This window comes from Pantherophis guttatus, chromosome 7 (assembly GCF_059756535.1).
Source record: "Pantherophis guttatus breed Tessera chromosome 7, ASM5975653v1, whole genome shotgun sequence".
Taxonomy (NCBI): domain Eukaryota; kingdom Metazoa; phylum Chordata; class Lepidosauria; order Squamata; family Colubridae; genus Pantherophis; species Pantherophis guttatus.
In genome coordinates this window covers 42985100-43009692 of record NC_142069.1, presented here as the reverse complement: position 1 = coordinate 43009692, position 24593 = coordinate 42985100, and the positions used below count along the sequence as shown (strand labels likewise).

Below are 24593 nucleotides of genomic sequence, written 5' to 3'. Positions count from 1 at the left end.
GAGTGAGGCGGGCGCGCTGTCTCTAGGGAGGTGCTCCTCCAGATCCCCAGGGCAGCCCCCCGATTGGGTCTCCCGCAGCCCCTCGAGCTCCGCTCCCCTTCTCTTTTGGCCCGCCCCCCAGCTCCGTTTACCAGCAAATCTGGACTTTTCTCGGCTACTCAAACCCCAGCCAACTTTACTGGAATGGCTGTAGTTCTCACACTCTCTCTACGCGCAGATCTTGCGAACTCTTTTCTTTCTCACGCGCGAGAAGCGCCTATAAAAGCTGTTCTTCTCGGAACTTTCCTCCCAAACCAATGTAAACGGACGATGGGAAGCCTCGAAGACAGGCAGATACCCCCGTCTTAACCTAACTTTACGGAACACGCGCGTTTCTCGCCTTCCCACGGGGTACATAGCTCCCCCACCGAGCAGTTTCCTTTCTCCAACTCCCGGCGTCGACGAAGTTTTGCGTTCAGAGCGCCCTAACCAGCGCCGTTAAGCGCCGGCGCAGGCTCCAGCTTACCTTCTGATGCTGCCTAGTAAGGAGGCTGCGGAGGCTGCGACTTCCCCAGGTGAGTTGCCTGGTTGCGGCGCAGAACTCCCGAAGCGGGTCCCGGAAGACTCAGCAGCGCTCCCGAAACTTTCCGACTTTCTCCCATAGGGCGGAGGGTAACCAGGCGAAAGGAGCCGAAGCGAGAGCGGAAACTGCCGAGGTGGCCCTGACAATGGGTAAAGGGGCGTGGAGAAGCTTCCCTAACCCTGAATGCCTGGAGAAGTAACTCCCTCCGAGCCGGTTGTAAATTGAGCGCAGCGGCGCCTGTTTGTTCGTACGACGCCCGGGATGCCTCCCATGACCGCCCAGGTGACAGGCAGCTAATACCTGCGTTCTTCTAGGATAGCATAATTTCTTCCGCCTGAAGTAAGACCAGTTCGGTGGAAATACATACCAGGCGTACAAATATTAGCGTTGTTTTATTAAGACGTGTACTGTACAAAGCCTGTTTTAGGAAACAGGTCTGCCTCTTCCTCCATTTGCAAGTTTAACATTTCAGTATTAACTTTTGGGGACAGGATTCTTATGCGAGCTAAAGTTGTTGAAATTAGGCTTTCAATACAGCAGTTCACAGTAGGGGAACCCAGTCTTCTTTTACACCTAACTTTCTTAATTATGTTTGATACAACTTTTAACAACCGAAAAGCAAAATCTCCCCGAATAAACTATTTGTCACAGGTTGGATACTTATTTTATTGGAAATTGATGAATAAAGGGCATGTTTACAATATTATGTAGTCTTGAAACAATATATTCTTCAGTATATTCTTGGCACATGTCATTAGGTTTAGAAATGTTAGTGAAATTAGAATGGATAATTGAGTACTTGTTAGGGGGTGGGGGGGGGAATCAAGCCAGACTTCAATAAATGCTGCTCAGCAAAAAGAACCTGATTAGCACTGATGATTGCCTTATGAATAAGAGAAGCAAATAAATATGTTTCATTAATTAAAATTGAAATTTTATTTGTAAGAGTCTTCTCTTCTGATTAATTATAGTGTATTATTTGCTTCACAGATGAACTATAACTTTCTCCTATCTCAAAAGTTACATGGGAATTGATACTGAATTGATTTTATAGACATTTACTAAAGTAAGATTGAAAATCCTATAGTCTTTAGATATTCCTCCTTGCTTGATTCTGTGCTGACTCAGAATCTTTTTGTAATTAGAAAACACCCAATGTTCCATCCTTATATTTTTCCCACATTAGCATCCTTGTGATGGAGATTGGGATGAGAGAAACTACAGGTGGTCCTCTGGTTGTGACTACTCAAAGTTCAGTGACTGTTCAAAGTTACAATAATGCTGAAAGATGAGTTTAGATCCCATTGCGACACCCCATGGTTGCACAATTGTGATCCAGGTTCCCAGCACCTCAGGTGCTTTTTCACAATTATGATGTTGAAGGAAGTCATATCACATCATCACAATTTCCAGTGTTCCCTGCTGACTTCCCAAAAGGTAGGTCAGTGAGGACGTAAGTTGCTCCTGGTTTTTTGGGGTTTTTTTGCATCTTTCTATAGCTCCTACCCACTGCACCTCCACTGGCCATCAGCATCCATGCACCCATCTATGCTTCTAGTGACTGCCTATGGTACACTCCTGCAGTACCCACACACCTGCAGCTGTACTCCATAGCACCTGTCCACATCACCCACCCAGTCATAGTGCTCACCTGCAGTTCTCACCTATCAACCTGCTTGCCTGGGACTCCTGCATCTTCCTGCATGGACCTGGGAGTTATAATGGCAACTCAGACTCAGGGATTGACATTGTACTTTATAACTGCATCACTTGGTGACAGAAATTCTGGTTCCAATTGCTGTCATAACTCAAGCATATAATTGGTCTAAGTCACTGGGCCAGGTTTTATCCCTAAGGGAAAATGAGAATTTATGGTTTTCTAGTTTCTGATCCAGCAGTCTAATCAGTACACCAAAGCCAAGCAATCTATTTGGCCAAATAGATAGAAATAGAAATAGTGACAAAAGTGTTCCATTCTGTTTTCCTTTCCTGTTCACAAAATGACTATTGTGTTATTGTAGTGTGGCCTTACATATAACTTCAGAAATCTATTCTATTGACTAAGTTCACATACCACAGAAGTCCAACAATACAGTATATTGCAACCATGATAGGTATTAATAAATCAATAAGAAATATTTCAATAAGAAAATGCCTAGCAGTATTCAGAAAAAGGAATTGATCATCATTGAGCATAATAATAGTGAGTAAAAACACTGTCTAGGCAAAATACATTATTCAGCACTTTATTTCCTACTTATGACTTTTGGAGAATAAACCACTAACTCTCTCCCATTGATGGTCATCAGACTTAAAATTACTTAGCATCAATAGCGTTGAGGTGGCAATAATAGATATTCATGGTTTTTTGTGGTGTATTTTAAATGTATGTTCTAAGATATTTATACAATATTTTCTTCAAGGTAGTTTTACACAGAACAGGGATGCAAATTGTGTGGCTGCCTTTTGCAGTTTGGGAAGATTTAAGGAGAAAAATTGAATCTTCAGCAGCCTGGCTAATGGAGGAGATGAAGCCCAGATACATAATCTTCCCAACCCCCTAAAATCAGGCTGGTCTTCTGGAATAAGACAGTCCAATTAGTCTCATATGTACTTACCTTTCAGAAGCAGCTAAAAACAGCTTTTCCAGAAAATACTTGGAGGCTGCTTACCAGAAGCTAGTAAACTCTGTATTTTTTAATTTTATCATTATGTATTATAAGGCATGAGCTGCCAAGGATCTGCTTATGATTTTGGCATGATGTAAATAAACAAACTCTTCAAAGATGTCAGCAGTAATTTGAATATAAAATTAAAATTACAGTCTCATGACATCCTAGGTGGTTTTTTTAGCCAGTAAACAGGCATTGGATCAGATTTTGTGATTCTTTCCTATATCTGAGTTCCATCATTATATTTGCATCCATCATTGTAGATCTTTCCCAATACTAAAAAACAGCATATTTTAAATTCCAAAAACAGTCACTGACCCCATGGTCTGTTATTGATTAACTCAAGTTCTGTTGTGGTAAGATTGGTGAAGTGCCCATTGCAAAAATGCTGACTTAAGATGTTTACATTTCAGTAGTGGTATCTCTTAATGGGAGCTTTTGGGGATAACTTTTAAATAAATGTAAATATAGGTTTTCGTGCTCTTTTCACCCATTTCTTAGAATAGTGGAATATATTTCCACTAACTCTTATTATATGTTTCCAGTTATAGTAAGAAAACATCTTGCCCATTTCAGAGGGGGATTCATTCCAGAAAAAAGAGAGTGCTATAGAGAAGGTGCACTTCCTGGGATTTAAAAGATGGCACTGTTTAATCAAGGAGACTTAGTCTACCAGATCATACCAAATAGTCATAAACCACAGAAGACAAGAATAAATCTTAAATCTTATCCAAATGCACAGTGGCAACCATAGGTGTACTCTAGCAAGTCCATAACTCCACATTCTGCCACATTCTGGACTAGTTAAATCTTCCAAGTGGTCTTCAGAGACAGCAATGTGCAGAGTGGATTGAACCATGAGGTGACAAGGGTGTGAGTCTAGATCGCTAGTGAATGCACAAATTGCACATCACTCCTAATTGGGGAAGTGCAACTCTATCCAGAAGTAATGTCAGAAAATCCCTGGGTCTGAAAGGTTCCAACAATTTTGGCAGAATTCAACTGGAGGCAGTTTTTCCCCATCTAGGCCTACATAGCTTTGCAACATAGCGTCAAAAGCCTTATTCGGTCAGCCTGGGAATGAAAGATAAAATTGAGTGTTACTGATGGAGACTTGTAACTAGAGTCAACTTTGAGCTGTGTTGATTTGAGAGGACAGATTTGATTGTATTTGCCCTCCAAATGGCAGCATTATGTAATCCATATATACTTTATGTAATATTGCTATATGCTATTGTTTTCTTAAAAAGATAAATGTAAATCTAAGCCTTTTTCCAAAGACATAAATGATACTAATACAGGAAGTAGTGAGGTGTTTTTTCTTGATATTTAAAAGGACTGGATCATGATGATATTGGGTACTTTAATATCTTGCTTATTAGTTCCACATGAATATTGTACAAAACTTGGAATGAAATTTTATATAATTTTCATGGAAATAAACCTCTCTTAAACATACAAAGGATCACATATAAATACTTAATGTTCTTTTTTCTAGCTCTTAAGGCTACAATAGTAAATCTTGACATAAAATATCACAAACAAAAGAACAGGCAAAAAAAGGTTGTTATACCCTTGTATTTGATTAGCGAATTAAATTTTATGAATCAATAAATATAGGTAACTTTATTTAATCTGCAAAATGCTGATAACTGAAATAATTATCAAAATTCATTACTATTATAATTTCAAAATAGTCTTTTGGACATTTTGAGGGAAAGTTAACATAATATATAACTAAATGAACAAAAGATTCATTATTAGAAGTAAATACCACTTTTAAGCAAATTAAAAGTTTTAACCTTTTAATAGTATCAATTCAACTGAACAAAATAACTGTTTTAGGATTAAGAACTCAGTTTCCTAAAAAGTCATTGCTAACTGCATTCCTTCCATTTTGTGTTCTTCCAAGTTGTCCAAGACTATTCAAATGGCCTTGCACCTTACAATTTATCAGTGTATAACTACAGGGTCTGAAAACCAAATTCTCCCTTATTAATAGATAATTGCATTTTCTGTGAAGGTATTGTTGGAATTGAAGAACCACATACAAAATTTTTGAAGTGTTTGTTTTCTGAAAATATTTTTGAGGAATTTGAACAAAATTCCTCTCAGAATATAAATTCATTTGGGAATAATATTCATTTTGAGAACATTCATCTTTCGAGTTGCTGGTCCCAATTGTAGTTGCTCAGCAAGGACTACCTGTACTTCCTTGCTCAGAAGTGGTCTAGAATTTGGGAGTTCTCTTAGACTCAAGAGCTCCTACTTGAAAAACAGGTGACATCTGTGGCTTGGGACAGGAATTTTGCAATTATATTTCATGTATCAATAGTGATTTTTCCTATATCAAGAAGCCCTTCTCTCAGTCACTCATGCCCTGGTCATATGTAATGTGAAGATCTTTCAGGAGAAGCTTCCATTGGTTCAGAATTGTAATAGCCCAAGCAATGATGGATTTATTCTGATATACTCTGATGATATTACTGCTTTAGGAGATGCATTGGTTACCAGTAGGCTTCTGGATGCAATTAAAGGGGCTGGTTGTTACCATTAAGTCTGTACAAGTCCTTGTTTAGTAAGTACCTCATTTAGTGACCATTCACAGTTATAGTGATGATGAAAAATTAACTTTACGACCATTTGGGGGAATGGATGCATAACATTAAAGTAACAACAATAATAAATAATAAGCTAATATTCCTATTGTCTTTGCATTCATTTTTAATACACTTTCCTTTGTATCGAGGAACAATAGTATTTTGCCAATTGGCAAGAACAGATGTAATGAAAATACATGCCTTAAACAAATTTCACAGCCACTGCCTAAGCAAATCACATCCATTTCTGAACCTCATCTATCTATTAATTTCACCTATGATCATATACATTTTTCTTATTCAGAATGCTGCAATTTTCCTCAGAACTCATCCCTGAGTTTTCCATTATCATCATTCACTAGGGTATAATGTATCTTATCACTAACCTGGATATTCCTACTTTCAGATATGGTCACAACAATCTAATGATATCAGTTTGTCCTTTCTGATAGCTTTTTCATATTTATATTTAAACCTATATTTTCATTTCCATACATGTATTTATTAACTCTACAAGATCAGACTATCTTCATTCAGATCCATTACCTTTTTCACAATATTTTTTAGTTTCACAGAAACGTGTTTATTATTCATCAGTTCATAGACTTCACTATTTTATCCCTTACATCCCAAATTGTCATCTTCCATATTCCTCAGTTTATATGAGCTAAACCCGTAAGTATTGACATTTTCTACCCATCATGGTATTAGTTAACCAAGGCTTGCATATAGATTTCTTTTAGTAAAATAGAAACATAGGATTTATACAATAGAAACCACTTTATTGTTTGCTTTATTCATTCCTGATAATTGAGGTTTGGCACAATTTGGGCTAGTATGATCCTTTCCTGGTGACACTTGGATTGTTGCAGCATGTTTCTTTCCACAAGTGGTAGAATCCAGTTTAAATTCATTTGCCCCATTATATTATTGTTTTCAGATAGCTCTGAGACAGTTTTTTTTCCTCCCAAATCTGGTAGATCGCCTTTTTGCAACTGGGATGAGATTTGGAATAATCAGCATTAGATATTGTGGCTTTTGAGTATTTTGTGTCCCAAAATTAAGCCTGTAGTACTACATGGTACAAAGAGTTTTTATAAATGATGAAACATAAATCAAGAATCTTGAACCATATCTATGTACACAGGGATGAATATGTCAGGATAGAGTGGAGATACCATTATGAGGCTTATGCTATAACAGTGACAGTAGCAGAAAACAAATTCCTTCCTGGTTGCATTCATGGACAACCATGAAAGGTCTGTTGTGTGGATGAAGTACTGCAAAGCACTTCAATGCTATTTGAGCTCCATTGTGAGGAGCGTGATAGTCATTTTGGAAAAAACCACTTAGTTTTGTCCAGAGCTTTTAATCATATTGGGCAATAATATACTTAGAATGTATACCATTTAAAGCTTGATTATGAATGATTTAATATTTTATTTTTTACTCAGCTTCTTCAGTGTATTCTGTATTTATTTATTTTAAGTATTTTAATCCCCTTAAAAGAGTTTGGGTTATTCTGAAGAAAGCTACCAGGCAGAAATCTAGGGATTCAATGAGGGTAAAGAAGTATATAGTTTCACCACTATTACTGCTATTAAGTAGGCCTGAACATGGACTATCCAATGAATTCCAAGCCCAGTCCACATATAAAATCCAAAAGTTCCTGATGTGAAAAGTTGTGAATAGTGAGAGAGGCACCATACTGACAACAGACCAAACTTGTTCCTGTGGCCCAAATTCATATGTAACCAGTTGCCTTTGAGACTGTGCTACTGATCATTGCTGGAGTGTTCCTATTGGGCACAAATTTTCCTTTTCAGTCTTGGGCTCATGGTTTCTGCAGTACCTGGAACCCAGAACAGATCACCAAAGGGTCAGCCTCCCCATTTCTGCCTGACTAGATCTCAATATTACATGCCAGGTCTACTTGTTCCTCTAGCACCAAATTATAGATTCTATCTTACTAGTTACAGACCCAGTGTTCATCAGCAACCTGTGTTTTGTAGCTGTCCTACTTTCAGTGTTCCAGTATGTAGTTTTACTGCATCTTTATAATATGCCCAAACTCATTAAGAGGGAAGGTGTCATATAGTGGCCTATGAAAGATTTTGGAAATAATATGTTTTTCATCTTGAGTTATTTGTAAAAATAATAAAAGTGAGGTTCAAATAATAAAATAATTTATAAAGTTAGTAACAAAACATCTTCTATAAAAAGAAGTAATTATTTCCATATGTAAGGGTTATATTGTTTCTAATTTGGCAGGTAATTATTTTGCTCTGGATTATAGAACCTAATGCCCTTAAAAGCAATCTAACCACATGTCAGCATCTCATTGCATTGTTTAATGCCAAAATTAGTGTAGCCCAAATATCTGTTTTTGTGATATAAGTCAATAGCTATTCTTTTTAAAGACAGAACTTTCTAGAAGAATTTGCTTGCCAAATTCCAAGTACCAAGCAAGGGAGCTATTATTTAGGTGTGTTCTAACTTGTTCAATTGCCTCAGCCTTAGACATCACATTCCAGCTGTTGCCACCTTCTAGCTTCAAAGATGAAAATGCCCATGATATTAATATCAATCCAACAGTTATTGGCTCATTTTCAATTTCCATTAGAATCATGTTTTTACAAGTTTGTAAACACTAACTCCTCCATCTCTTTCACCCCCACCCCATTCCAGTTAACTGCTCTTGGAGCTTTCACATTTTTGTATTAATTTTCTGGTAAGTTCCTGAAATCCTGTTTTTTTTATTAAGTTAAAGGAACAGTTAAATTAATCTTGGCTAGATCTACTTTGTAATGCTTAGCTATTAAACAATTTAAGCAAGATTGACTAAAAATGAAAACAGTTTGGGACAAAAACATATAGACATGATCTTAGTCAAATTCATGTTTAAACAAAGCTAAAAATGTATATAGAAATGTGAAAAGCCAGTTAATGTTAGATGCTTAAGATTAAGTTTGTATCTTTGATAAGAAAGAGTGTCGCTTTATATTAAATAGGAAATTAAGTTTGGTAAGATAATTATTGTTTAAACTTTGCAATTATGGAAATGTGAGCAGTAGAAGAAATATAATACAAGGTTGCTTTTAGTCTAGCATACCCAAATTCCCTCTCTGAAAACTGATTTATTAAATTACAATGGATAGCTTCATGTAACATTCTAAGCCTACACTACGTAAACTCCATTATAATTCATCATGATATAAGAACCCAGATTCGGTCTCGATATTATTACTTGATATTAGCAAAAAAGAGTGTTTCTGAGCTTAGAACTATGCTAATTAAATAGATAGGCGTATGTAACCACTACAATGCACAATCAATCTCCTACTGAGAAGAAGTCTTCTCAGAAACAAAGTCCAGATTCCATTTTAGACACTTATGGAATGTCATGATTAATTCATTCTTAATGTTTATTTTTACTGAATTACTACTTCTGACTAAAACTACTACTTAATTGTGTATAATATGCACATATACAATGTATATGACTGAAAGGTTACAGTAAAACAGGTCCCCTTATTTTAGTCAGCTATTCCTTGCTTGTTATGAATAACTCCCTAATAAATTGGGCTAATTATTGCTTTGTCTTACCATTCACAAGTGAATCTTTTATGTTTGGCTTCAGGGTAATATTTCAAGTGTAGTTATAGGCCTATCTTGTTTGGATTAAGCAAATATTTCCATCTAGATCTGTGGAAATAATCTATTGCCTTAGACATGAAAGGCTAAAATTGAAGTCAGACAGTCCATGTTGGATGTAGACTATTTCATGTAATAGGAAAATTACCTGCTAGCTGTGTAATGTTGTCTATGAACTTACTGAAGAGTTTTTTCTAGATAAGTTTCATTAGTTTAAACTGCATTTTGGGAGGGATTCTTTTTCATCTGTGTTGTGCTAAATATTGATTTTAAATAAACATATTACATGAATAAATACTAACTACTTACACTATTCATTGCTCCTGGTTTTATTCATTTGTGGCATAATGGCTCATATAAAGATATGGGATGGGGGAGGTTAGCATCTACATGAAGCCATCAGAGCAAAATAAAAATTGTAATGGATCTAAACAACTCAGAGAAGAGTTAATTATACAAGAAGATACAATTCAATCAACATAAAAGTAAGCCAAGAGATAGCTGGAAAAAAGTAATTGACAAAAATTCCCAGACTTGGAAGAATGCACCACAAAGAAGTCCAGTAGGATTAACTTTGTACAGAATAAATATTAGCAAAACTCAGACAGGTAAGGCAAATGAAGTAAAATTCAGTTGCACTACAGATGTACTTCTCAAAATGTGACTAATAATCCCTCTGAGTTGGGGGTGGGGGAGGATTAATTGCAAAACAATGGATGGTGAGAGGTTGCATCTGAATGGTCCTCTAGAGCAGCACTTATCAACCATGGCAACTTTAAGATGTGTGGACTTCAATTCCTAGCATGTTGGCTGGACAATCCTGGGAACTGAAGTCCACATGTCTTAAAGATGCCAAGGTTGAGAAACTATGCTCTATTGCAAGCTTACTATTCTGTGTAGGAGTATGCAAAATACGACAGACAAGGTGTAGTGGTAAAGGTATCAGGCTAGAAACTGGGAGGCTGAGAGTTCTAGTCTGCCTTGGGCACAAAATCAGCTGGGTGACCTTGGACTAGCCACTTTCTTTCTGCCCTTGGAAGGAGGCAGTGACAAACCACTTCTGGAAAACCTTGCCATGTAAATTCCAGGGACTTGTCCAGAAAGTCTCCAAGAATCAGACACAATTAGATTGAAAAGAATTAAAAAAAATGGAAATGAAATTTCCATAAATTTAAATGAACACCAAATGTTTGTTTTGGCATTTTAAAATATATTGCACTCACTTTTTAAAAGGAAGAATAATCATGTCTGGAGGGCATGAGGCTCTATGTAATCTCTGATCATCTAATATGACCTTCAGTCTGCAGAGGAACTTCTGATGTAGGAGCTGTAACACTGAAACAAGCAGGGAATTGCAAAAGTAGGGCTAAAGGTTTGTAATACCAACCTCTAGGCTTAAAGGATTTCTCACAAGCATCAGCTCTTCCAGTGCAGCACCAAAAGCAGCTTATCACCTGCCAATGTTTTGCAAACTGCAGCATTTTAACAGCAGTTTAAGTGAAACCAATTTTTCTCATATCCATGGTCCAGGCAAAGAAAGCATTTTTTTATATATTTTTCTCTGACTTTAGGAAGTGAAAATAATTGTTCATACAAATGAATTAGATTTGACTATCACTGACTGGAGTCAGCCACTGCCTATACGTATTTATCTTTTATATAACTACAGCATATAATTCTTGTAAAAATGGCTTTGGCTTTTCTTTTTTGGTATGAAAATAAGATAACTATCTGCAGAAACATTACATTGGACAGCGGTGAAAAAAGAAGCTAGTTAAACTAGAAAATGTAGTTTTAAATGTGAATGTTTTTATTAAAAAGTTTAAGGTTCTGTAAGAAGTTAGCATCCACCCCTCTCCTAGAAGGAAATATTCTAGGAAATACTAAAAAGGCAGAATATTACACCTCCCTGGATGAGAAAAGGAGAAACATGCTCTTGGAAAGCAGCCCTCACCTTTGGTAATAGTCCCAGAAAGACTGGTGCCAACCTATCTACAAGACAAAAGTCTGGGCCAGCTTATCTACAACACAAAAGTCCTTCACCCTCAGGACATAATAGGATAATCTCACCACATGGCCCCTGGGAAGATTACATCACTGAGCAAGATTCAACCAAGCCTGGGACTCAAGACAACGTACAAAATTATTCCTGCATGGCTCCATGAGAGTCTGACCACCAATCAGAATACATTTCTTTCACAGGAACAGGAAGCAAGTTCAAAGCCCAAGAGAAGGTATAAATATATCTCACTCTCTGCTCCATGTGATCAGCTATCCAGGACTTCAATACATGTGGTCCTGTCCACCATTAAACCATCTTTCCAGTCTCCATGTTTCCAGTGTCTTTCTTCCCACTTGGAACTGAACCCAGATGGACATTTCTTCCAACAATTCTATTGCTATTTTATTTGAAATATAGACTAAAATATGATTAAAAGTAAGTGATGTGTGCATCTCTTTCCAATCTTAATTTATTTTATTTGTCTTGGTGAGGTGTTGTACAAATTCTTGCAACACCTGGAATCATAGTATCACCCAGTTTGAAAACCAATGGTTTAAAAACCTCATTTGTGTTTTCAGTGCAGCATCTAGAATTGTGAGGGTCTTTGCAGAGGAGAAAAAAAATCCATCATCTAGTGCATATCCTCCTGCATGTAGTTCCCATATTTTTCCTCTGAACTGTTACAGCAGATCAGAAAATACAAGTTTTCTGGTTTGGAGACATTGGGACACACATGGACTTATCAAAGCTTACTTCAATTGAAATCAGTCATATCGCCATAAAGAACATCATTGTCCTGCCAAAAGAAATATCTACTCCAGAAGTGATATCCAAATGAAAATGCCTCAAGAATGTACAAGCTTATGGCCACATAATCAGCTTTGTAAAGATCAGATGACGCTACATCAGAAGCAGAGGACCAAGTAATGAAAAGTAATGAAAACCAAATACTGACCTTATATTGGCAATCTCTTCTTGGATCTCTCATACCACAAAAATAGATAGGAAGCCTGAACAAATAACTCCACTGTGTATTCTACCTAATCTTTTATAAATCTTCAGTGAAAGACTATTCAAGACAATTAGAAGACAGTAAAAGAGAAACTTCACAGAACTACAGCTAATTGATTCAGCAAGTATTTGGTGGAGGAAAAAATATTGTGCTAAAGAACCAGTTTATTACTATAAAATTGTAATATTGATCTGCTTTCAAGGCATATAACTCATGAGAGAAACAAGCACAGGAGATAGAAGCCTCCAAGAGATTTCCAAAAGTAACTGTAGTCAAAAACCTCAGAATAAATAATAAAGACCAGCATCCACAAATGGTTATAAGATAGTTGGCTATACAAATGTTTTAAATAAAATACATAATTATAAGTACATATTCAAAATATCTGTACATATGTACAGCAAATCAATGTTAAAAAATAATTTGAATAATAACACATGAATATTTGAATAGCCTTCCCTGCCTCCCTTTCAAGAATGTTATCAATAAGTAAAAAGTAGGAAGAGTCTGGTGAACTTCAGAACTCACTAGACAACCTCCAGAGGTAACAGGTCTCTAATGACATTCTTCTGGCACCTGTTTGTATGTGGTACACTCATTATATACTGTAGCCAGAGAGATAGCTCAAGGAAAGATAGATTAGATTTAAGAGATGAAATAATCCAATACAGAATCATAGCTGCATTTGGAGTTTGTTAAGCATCTACTGTCAAGCATAGGAAAATGAGAAGTCCAGGCAGTTCAAATGAATATAAAGGTTTATTGCAAGCTTATGCTCTCTACAAGAATTTAAACTACTAATGGTCAAAGCAAATTGGCGATAGATAAGAGTCAATGGAATTCAAGGTGGGCTAGGCTTAGAACTCGTGGGCATGAAGGGACTCCAGACGGATGACACATTGGGACCTCTCCTTTGGGTTTGCCCTGCTCATCTCCTAGCTCTTCATGGATACAATAAGTAATTCGCAATTTCTTTTTTGGTTCAAAAAAGAAAATGGCCAGTTAACTTGCCCAATATTGATAGAAGGCAGATATCAGTGTCATAGGTGGAATTACTTTGGATAAGTAAAGCAACATGACATTGTGCTGCATGCTTCACCCCCCTTTAGTTGTTCATGGATTGTTGCAGTGTAGCTAGAAAAGGAACAAGGCTAGTGTCACAGCACTGCTTCCATCAGTTTGTTGCCCCCCTCCCCTTTGCGTCCCATGCAGATGCCATTGCTTTGTAAATACTCACTACCAATCAGGTAGTTATGGGGGGGGGGGAGGAGGAAAATCATATAAATATCTTCACTGTTGTAGAAAACAGTAACACAAACACCCACATGCAAATACTGTTGCTATAATAGTGGTTTGAACTGAAGCAAGAGGTGAAATCATAGCCAAGAACATGCGCAATGATAACTTCTTACCAAAAAGTTTGTGCAGCACTAGGATTTTTGCTCTGTGCAGGAATGTGTATGAAGCAGCAAGATTATGAACTTGCATGAAATTTGTTAAAATAAATGAACAATAATTAAGTGCATAGTTGAATGAAAGGTGAAGGAGGTGAATGCAGAGTTGAGAGGGATGGAATATTTTCTTAATTTGCCAGTTTCTCTAAATTCTTGTTTCTTTATTCCAACTTTATCCCATATTTCAAACATGTTTGAAATGAAAGTTTGCAGTTAATTTGGATTGGAGAAAGGAGGGCAGGGAAGGGTGTGGGTAGCCCCTTCTCTAACAGTTCCAACAATGATTTTTCCTTAAAAAAAAAAAAGCACAACTTCTGGCTTCCAGAAGACATATTTTCATGTAATGTAGAATTAGGACGAGGGTAAGAAAAACTGCTATTCTGAAAAAACAAAACAAAAATGTTCTGATACTTCAAAACACTGAGTTTACAGAGACCTAAACTCTCTAGCCAACAAGTCTGCGTCATTAAATGGACTGAGTAGGAGAGAATAACATACACAAGCTGAAATACTACTGGAGATAGCAAATAAATTTTTAGTGAAACACAAGCCATGCCAACTAGCAATTCTGGAAAATGTAGTCTTAACACCAATGGAGAAAGGGTTTTATAATACATTACTAATTATTGCATCTACTGAGTCTGAAAACATACTAAATTTCAGAACATATTATTTATGCTGTAAAAATGAACGGCTGTTTTTGAGGAAAAAAACTATTTTGATAAAGCATACATAAATACATTTGCTTATGGTTACTTTGAAACATCCTTTAGTGATATGTAACTACTTTTAAAAAAGGAAGTTCATGCATGCCACCTGCTGTCCCAGTTTAGAATACCTTTCTCTGCCACGATTTAAAGTTACTGAAGGGAATGTTTGTTAACAGCAGCAGCTACAAGAGCAATTTAATTTAGTTGTATGGAGTGCAAGAACAGAAATGTATCAAAGGCTAAACTACTATATGGAATGTCCAAACTCTTCCAGAAATATTCAACTTCGATTCATTCATATATTTTTAATGATGAATAGTTCTGTTCTTTAAGAACCAATCATTTATTTACGTAAAGACAGATTGTTTCCCTATGTGACTTAGCATCTAAAACAGAGGAAGAACTCAGTTTTGGCAGGATATGATCCATATTTTAGAATCATATGCTCATAAGAGGAGGAGGGAATTGTTTGTCACTCAAGGCCTGATTCACTTTAAAGAAATGTATATAATCATAGGGCATATAGTAAATTGTTAAAAGGCAAAGTCAGGATTATTCCACTTAGTCCATCAATGTCTGACTACAGCTTTCTTCTTTGCTTGGTTAAGGAAGGCTTATAACACAACCATTTAGTTAAGTAAAACTGCTTTTGAACCAGATCAGACTTTATACTAATGACTCAGTTTAGACTGGGGTCATTTATTTAAGAGGATTTAAAAAGTTTGGGTAACAGATGAAATTTATCTCCCATAAGTGTTGCATAAAACAATTCAATAGTAATACTAAAAAAGTTTGTTCATTATTGCCGATTTAACTTTTTGTTGCTGAAAAAAACAGAGGGTTTTTTTTTCTTGTTTTGCTTTTTCAAAACAAAAATGCTTTGACTTTACTTAATTAAAAAAGGCCCACTCTGTAGCTTTAGTGTTTTTAGAAGAACAATTTGTTTACTGCATACCACACATGTGCTGCTACACTGGTTTTAAATTATACAGTGCTCACAACTATGTTTTCTCCCCCTACATAAGGACAATTTTCCTCCGAAGCAAAGTTTCTGACCTTGTGTTCCGACTACGGCATTTATCAGCAGGCGTATTGCCCAGCATAACATTCCCACAGCACAGCATTTGAGACTTCTTATCCACTACTGCTTCTTTGCAATACTCCACTCCTTTTAGCTGATATATTAATAAAACCATTTTTTCCACTGAAATGATTATGAAATTCAATTCAATGCAATTGCTATTCAATGTACAAGCTTTTTTTTCTATGTCATACAAGCTTTTTAAATATTAACCGCATGAAAAGTTTACTATTCACTATGGTTTGGGAAAAATGCTACATAACTTGTGTTTTTATTATTTAAGAAGTAGAGATAACAAAATATTATTTCCTCTGAGAAATCCAATGTAATCATAGATTCGGCCTTTACTGATATGTTGGAATAGAAAGGGTGCTTAGTGTAGATTAAAATAATCTATATAAAGCCTCTAATATATTCAACTACAGAAGAATTCAATAACTTAATCAAGTAGGACTTTACGTTTTTTACCATTAGAAAACATAGAAATTTCTTTGCATGGTAGCTTCTGCATGCAGGCAGAATTATGTAAAATTCTGTACTGTAAACCCTTTCTCCAGTTGCAACAGATTGTATAGAAATGGCTTCACCTACATGCTTATGGATGCGCAAATACATACAATCTCTGAAAAGTGAAACAATGAAAAAGATGTCCCCCAATAACTGGTATTATAATAGTAAATAATATTAAACTCACATCTTTCAAATGTATTTTCATTAAAATTCACACATTTGAAATTATTTTATTCATTTTATTTGTATATGTCAAAATACATTTTTTTTTTTGCAAAATAGTGGATTTTGCAAATAGTTTCATGCAGATGCAAGGTCTGCTCAATACTACCAATAAAATCAATGCAACACAGTAGCCAGTTTTGAAAGAATAAATAACCTATATATAAAAACACTAAAATATTAGAGACATATTTAATCATTCACAGGCATCAAAAACATTACCAAATATAATCCACAGTATGCCCAACCAATCCACAACATTTCTCAGTGTGTCACAGTTGCTCAGATGGAACAATTCTCTGCTTGGTTTGTTTATTAGCTTAAGAGCATGAAATACCATGTCCATCTTTAAAGTTATAAAGACCTAACCTGTAACAAGATACCCCAGAACTATCCTCGTACTGTACCTTAGAATCAAGAATCCTGAGCTTGGTAGTAAGAGCAAAATGTTACATCTTCAAAAAAAAATCTTCCCATTCTCACCTCTGCCCAGCCCACAAAGGGGACTTAGGTCAACCCGATCCTTCTTCTTTCCACCCCAAAATGAAGTAATTCCCCAAGAAGTAGGCAGTAGAACACAATGACCTTTTAAAATGAAGGGGTACAAATTCACATTTAATATAGTATACAATCAATAATACAATAGCTACTACAAGCTTTACAATGTACAATTTATTTTAGTGGTAGAACTGTTCAGTGATTTTTAGGCATTAGTCTGTAGGCCAATAAGACAGCTGTATTTAATAGTTTTAGAGAACATATAAAAGCTGTTTTTTTCTAAGAAAAGCTATCATCATTGGAATACTTTTTAGAAGGCCACTGAAATGTATAAAATGATCTAACTTGATGATGGTATAAACCGAGGTCCTCTTCAAATGGCAACAGCAGTGCATGTATAAAATAAAAGGCTGGGCTTTCAAATGCCTTTGAAGTTTACTTTGACTAGCACAGCAGGTTTGGATCTACTCAAATAACGATATGTGAAATGTAATGAATATGTTCTATTTAAGTTTTATTAAAGTGAACACCACTCAATTGAAAATTGGGAAGGAAAAGGCTTTTGAAGAGTGGCTCCATAACTCATTTTTCTAAACTTTAAATCATAAAAATGAATATATATATATTCATTTAATATGGGGCAGCCTAATTTACTATATTTGCAAATAGAGAATTTTTATTCAAGCATATCATGTGGGTCTGAAAAATCCAAACAATATACATTAATATATACAGCATCACTCAGTACCTACTAAAATCAATGTGAAGGTTACAGAACCTAATGTTTTGCACTACAGTCTGTTTTCTTTTCTTTTGAAAAAGTGATCAATTGAGGTTAGAGACAAAAATTTTCAAATAATCTATTTTCAATTGACTTTTTAAAGCATCTTTCATAGAAATAAATGCATATTGCACAACTGTGAAAGCAAAGGTTCCTTGAAACCATTTTGGGGTGGATGACTGAAAAATACAGGATTAGTTAGTTACACTGTAGTATTTCTAAAGGATGTGTGTCTCTGTATATATAAAGCTGTGAGAATACTGTACAAAGAAAAAATCTGGTACATGAATAATTAGAAGGGAACACACAAATCCAAACTTAGATATATATTTTTTAAAAAAAATCAAAATAAGGGGAAAAACCAGAAACAGTGACGAAACAACAAAATAAAGTAACTGTGATAGCAGAAAGCTTTTTTTAAACATGTTTATGTACAACTAAGGCTTACTGGTTAAATATCTGAGGCTTATCAGGCCTTGAACACTTTCCTTATATGCAGTAGCTGTAAACAAGATTTCTCAGTCATTTTGTCTTCTCAGCAGCTGCTTTAACACATGAAAATATGATCCTGGTTTAAAAAACACACACCCAGGTAAAAGGGCTTTTGGCAGAATATCTGAAAACAACAGTTTCCAAGAAATCTTCCCAGGCATCCAGTGACTTCCATGCTATGGTCCACTGGAGTTACTAATTATGTGCAATCCCATGATTCGCTGATGAGAGTAAACAAATTCTATTTGGAAAGCTTGCTGATCACTCTAATCAAGGCCCCATTTTCATCCTTTAGCCTCTGGTTATCAGCCTTCAGATCTGGTAGCATCTATAAAAGTAAAAAAATAGGACTATGATATTTTTAAAAAAACCATTTTTTTTTCAGAAACAAGTATCTTTATAGATAAATATTATATAATCCGATCATCTAATAAAAGTTCAAAGGGCTCCTTGGTGTTCTCTGAGCTTGGTTGTTCTCTTACAGACATTTCATTACCCAAACTAGGTAACATCATCAGTGCTAGTAGGGTTTGGGGTTTATATTCTAATGTGTTGCCTGCCAGTGTTGGTCTTGGAGGTTCTTTGGTTGGGCTGTTTATTATTAGCTTCCTTGACTGGGGTATTGTTCTTGACTGTTGGCCTGATTATGCTAAATCAGCAGCCCCCAACCTCCAGAGACCAGTTCCATGGAGAAAGGTTCTTCTGTGGATCGGAGGCGGTCTGGTTTTGCGTGCTGCCTGCATAGAGTGGATGTGGCTTTGCTTGTTTGTGCGGACCAGTTGCTAGCATGCCATGGAATGCTGCCGGTCCAGAGACTGGGGATTGGGGACCCCTGTGCTAAATAATCTATGTACAACTTAAAAGGGCATTAGCAAAAGCTATGGTTTCTTAACAAATAGGTAGTTGGATGCCGTGTGAAAAGACAATTTGTTCTTTGGTAGAGTTATTTTGCTCTTTTGTTGAGAAGGCAGGGCTAAGAAGGCTCTGCCTTCTCAGAAATGAGAAGGGCAAGGAAGGGAGCAAGGAAGGAATTAAATAACCAACCTCCTTTATATACCATATGCTGGATTTGCTGCACAAATATGGGATTTTGTTTATTCTTAAATTCACTTAATGCATTTTAAATTATTTTCTGATTTTGTCTTATTAATACTGAATTTCATCTATATTGAAAGCTCATTTGGAAGATTATGCCTCAAGCATGCATTCAAATGCACAAGGCAGTAATTCAGATTTTGTGTTTTTGTATAATTCAGATTTTAAGGTTGTTTGAGATAAACTGAAATGCAATATAATTACTGCTAAGTATGGAAAGATATGTATTCATACATGGTTTTTCAATGAACATTACTATTTACAATTTTGAATTCAATGTTGGGGAAATTATAGGAAGGTAACTTTGCCAACTCTTCATATAGCTTCTTTTCAACTTGTGGCCTTGGAGAATGTGAACAGGGTGAATAAAAAAATGAGGGTCCGCCATTTGCTTGCCTGATTCTTGCTTATTGTTGAACAAAAGTATTGAATGTATTCTATCTGCTTAAAAAGCCAATTATAAAATCTGGACTGAAAAAGCTTTCTATGGCCATAGAATCTCTATCATTAAAGCTCAATCTTTATCTTAATCAGAAGTTTTATCTGGCATATGGCACTGATAATGCTATGACCACCTTGGCAGATGATTGCTGGTAATTAGATGGGGGTAGGGATGGAATTCTCAACAGCTTTTAATACCATTGACATGGTACCCTTCATACTGCTTAGTAGGACTGGGTATTACGAGCACTGCTTTACAATGGTTCTTGTCCTTCTTATCAGAGTGTGTCCAGAAAACAGAGCTGGAAGACTACTGCTTGATACTCTGATCACTGATCTATGATGTCTCACAGATTTCTATCTTGTTAATGCTCTTTAATATTTATGTGAAACCACTGAAAAAGAAAGAACTGAAAGAACTGAGGAAGGTCACCGAGGACACTCAGCTTTACTACTTCTTCCCTCTAACTTCGAGGAAACATTCCGCATTTTACGCATTGCCTAATGGCAGTACCAGCAGGATAAGGGAGAATGAAATGCTCTCCAACAGGAGATGACTTTGTATTTCCTCTTCTATTATTTAGGAAAATGATAAGGAGGCATCTCTTTAGTCAAGCTTTTTACTGTAATTGATGCTAATGTTATTGATTATAATTTCAATATGTTGTATTTTATATCCTGTTCTATTGTTCTAAATGAGCACTTATATGAGTAGAAAAACGGGGTAAAAGTTTAGTAATAAATATAAAAATAGCTGAAATATGGCTCGTTTGTCTCCACATGGACAAGAGTGAAAGAAAGAGTAATGCAGATTATTATTTTGAGTTTTCTTGGGAATATTTTTTTTTTTTTTTTTTACAAAGTAAGAAATAAAAATGACTGACAACTGTCAACTAAACTTCCCTTTTTAGTAGCTTTGGATTAGATGGGTGATTTCAGTAGAGTCTCAAGGCAATACTCCAAACATAATAGCTTGTATTTTTCACAATTGGAATAAAACAAATCATCAGTACTATTTTTAAACTAAACTACAAGAATACATTTAAGAATTCTAAGTCATAATGCCATAAATGAATTTGTGTGGTAAAATATGTCACTTAGAAAAGCAGAATTATATTGGATTGCACTAATATTAGTTATGATCATGGTATATGGATAATTTTTTTTTAAAAAAAATAAATTTGGAGGAATTTAAGAAAGTACATTTACCTTGAGTTCTTCTTCCATTTCAGATATTCGCCTTTCTAGAGCTCTTCGTTCCTATAGTGAAACATTTGAAATAATGAATGTATAATTTTGATAGATAGGTCTCATTTTATTGTACTACAGTCCAAAATGTTCACATTTAATCAGAAGCATGGTGAGGGGAAATTTGCAAGGCCAGTGATGTGTAAAAAACTAAGTCCACTTTAAAACTAAGAAAATGTAACAAAATATTGATCATATTCTATACATTCTATTCAATAAATTATTTGTATTAATGTATACAAGCAATAATTTTATATTGTAAGTTTACTATTACTCCTTTAGCTAAATTTTAATTTATATTTTAAAATACAATAGAGGTAAGAACTCAGTTAAAGGAAGCACAAAGCATAAGCTATCATAGTCAAGCAAATGTTAGTTCACATACTTTAGTGTACCAGTAATATTGCATGTGAGTCCTTGACTTATTCTATTATAATTGGTACCAAAAAGCAAAAGCTTTTATAGCTCAAATTTTGGTTGACAGTCTGCCAATGCTGTGAGCCCAGTTAAAAAGCATATGCTAAAATCTGTGTTTATCATTCATTTCAAATGTGAAAGAGAAAAGCAAGTTACTGCAAAGTGTACATTAACATCTGCATTCTACAGTGTTATGCAAAACAAGCAGCATCAGCTGAGTGTGTAAAACTCTGGTTAGATCATACCGCCCCGTGGATACTGACTCTTGTCGGTCACCTTTCAGATACAAATCATTTGAATTTAGTTTAATCATAGTTAAGTGAATTTGCTGGCATATTTTCCCCCGTTTTAGAAAATAACTTAAATAATATAATACAATAATGATTTATTATTAGTTTCTAAATTTGCTGGTTACTTAACAAACTGGTAAAAAATGAGTTACTAAAATATGTTCATGTGTAGCAGTGATAAGTTAAGTAACTGTGAGTTAATTGGCATAAGCCTGAAAAAGCTACAAATTTATAAGGCTTATACTACCCACAGCTATCTTGGAAGGGAAACATAAGCAAACCCATGTTATTTATTATTATTAATTTTATTTCTATACCGCCCTTCTGAAAACCAATTCTGCTTCTGTGATTTGGGTACCATAGCTTTTGTATTTAAATATTTTATTTAAATTTCTGGAGCCCCCTGATAACTTTTAGTTAAGTTAAGTTAAACAATCAAGATACATTTCTTTCTCTAAAAGTAGCAAACTTTTGCTACATAGGATAAAAGCTTGGCCCACAAATAGTTGCTAATAAATTATTGTCAGGGCTAGTTTCTTGTTTGTTTTATTGAATATAATTTTATTGGTCAATGGCTGAAATAAAATTTGTCTGTCTAGTATTTTCTATATTAATACATATTGCATATCTCTAGGAAGTATAAATGGAAAACATTTTTCTAAGCTAAAAAGCTATCCTATCCACCAGGTATATGGAACCTTGCATATTGTACTGGAATTAATTTTTTAAAAGGTTCTATATTGCAATTATCTAATCCAGGATTTTCAAACTGGGTTCAAAGAAAACTTATGGGTTCCACATGAGGCTAAGAGAAAAATATGAAATATATACACCACATATACACCACAAGCATAAGCTCTGCTTTATTGCCAGTTTCTTAACACTGGACACTTGCCAATTGATCATCGGTCCTGTTTTATAACAACAGGTGCTAGAGCCTGAAAAAGTTTTAAAATCCCTGGCCCAGCCCACCGTGCTTTTAAAAATCATGCTGGTGACTGTAACTTCCCTGTATGACCATAGCTGTGGCTCTATATCTGCTGATATTGATTGCTTCATGAGACTTATTAGATGCGAGTTGGCCAAAATCACTGTTCACACTGAATTTTATCCAAGTGTAAGCAAATGCTTATACAGTCTGTAGAACACAAATACAATTGACAACTTCTATAAATGGAAATCCTACATTAAGCTACGTTCAGAGTATTTCAGCACTCTGTAATTATGGTAAGAAAATACTTCATTGGGAAATAAATATTGTTCACAAAGTTTCTAAATTTTTAGCATTCTGAAATAATAAATTCCTAATTAACATCATCACAAAATTATCTAGTTATGATATCTGAATAATTTCATTCTGTTCTCTAGGGAATTGAGCGAAATCGGGGGGGGAAACTGTTTTGAACTTGGAACAAATCACCAGGTTCTTAATGTCTTTCAAATCAGTTCATGATTCAGGAGAAATGAATTATTTGGGATTTCAGACAAAACGAAATCTGGATAGGATGAATCCTTGTGCTTCATCTTCTCTCTCCCTTCAGAAGCTGCCAAAGTAGCATATACCACAGCCACACTAACTGCAACCCTCTCTTCCTCTCAATAGCTGTGGCTATTGATGTTCCAATGCAGCATATTTTGCCAGTTTATCATCATCATCTTCTTGTTATCTTTCCTTCCTTCCCCGCTCCATAAGTTTAGGATGGTATTGGCCATATCACAGAATGCAGTCTATATTCATTTCAGCTAATAATAAAAGTCAGCAGGAACATTCCAGGTTGAGAAGTAGTGTCATGGAAGAGCCTCTAGGAATGTAGTGTGATGGATAGGAGTTCCTAGCATTCAACAGGGTGGAGATGATGAAAAGTGCACTGGAACATCAGTGCTAGCCAAGGGGAGGAAAGGAGGAACAGGAAGTCATTAGGAAAAGTGTGGGTGACCATGTCAGTGAAATATTTTACACTGGGGTATCAGTGGTAGTGACAGATAAAGAGAAGGAAAAAGGGAATGCACTGAGAAGATGAGGGAATGGGGAAAAAAGGGGGAAATGTGAGCAGCATGTACTTTGTCTTTTCCCCCTCAAACATCTCAGCACTGCAGCTTGGATTTTTCCTCTCCTTCCATGAACTGCCTCTGCCTGGGACACATGGCGGAACAGCCACGTTCTATTCCATGTATGGACCAAAACACCTAAAACTGCAGGTTTCAGTTCAGTCACAGATCATCCAAAAGCAACTGTTCAGTGTACAGTTGATGAATGGAGCATTTTGTACATCCCTATTCTTTTACAATTCAAATTATTATTTTATAATGTTTACACTATAGCAACAATAAAGATAAAAATTAAAATTAAAAAAGCTTACCCTTTTTTCCATTTCTAAGAGAGATCTATCAGCAAATCTTTCCTGTCTCTGAAATACATAAGCGATTGCATGCTTTCACAACAAATTTCAGTTGAAGAGAAATCAGGGAAAATTAAATCAGTTGTTGTATTACTATTATTTTTCACAACTTTTTGTGACCAGTAGCCTGGTCACCAGAATTGCAGGTGGACACTTCCCATATGGCATTAACTGCTGCTTAGGAACCAACATAATGGCTTGCCCTTGGAAGGAGAGGTAGGTTCAAATACACTAGCAACAATGAACTTCTCCTTCCAAAGGCCAATGTATGCTTATTTCTGAATGTAGAAACATTCTTATGTATGGTAGGTGAGTATTGAATACTATTCATTCCTGTTAGTTTTGCGCTCTGGAACAAGAGTTATATGCACAATTCTTATATTTTAATATCGTGTCACTTGGAGCCTACAAAGATAAACTCTATATTTGCTATGAGAATTACAAATGACTATT

At 35.6% G+C, this 24593-nt stretch overlaps 2 protein-coding genes across 5 annotated transcripts in view; both read right to left on the bottom strand.

The window, feature by feature from the left end:
- Positions 1–842, bottom strand: part of PAWR (pro-apoptotic WT1 regulator) — a 70191-nt gene extending 69349 nt beyond the window's left edge. The window contains exon 1 of one of the 3 annotated variants that reach the window (XM_034403328.3): positions 506–842. The gene's annotated coding sequence lies outside the window, so the exon portion shown is untranslated. The other 2 variants (XM_087874075.1, XM_087874074.1) reach the window with 2 other exon arrangements.
- A 15640-nt stretch (positions 843–16482) lies between these two features.
- The window catches only part of PPP1R12A (protein phosphatase 1 regulatory subunit 12A), a 128074-nt gene continuing 119963 nt past the window's right edge, over positions 16483–24593 (bottom strand). For both annotated transcript variants that reach the window (XM_034402748.3, XM_034402749.3), the window contains exons 22-24: positions 24102–24149; positions 20996–21046; positions 16483–18578 (exon numbers count right to left, since the gene is read on the bottom strand). In XM_034402748.3, the coding sequence (XP_034258639.1) occupies positions 18492–18578; positions 20996–21046; positions 24102–24149 (186 nt within the window). In that variant the 3' untranslated portion in view covers positions 16483–18491. The remainder of the gene's footprint in view (positions 18579–20995; positions 21047–24101; positions 24150–24593) is intronic.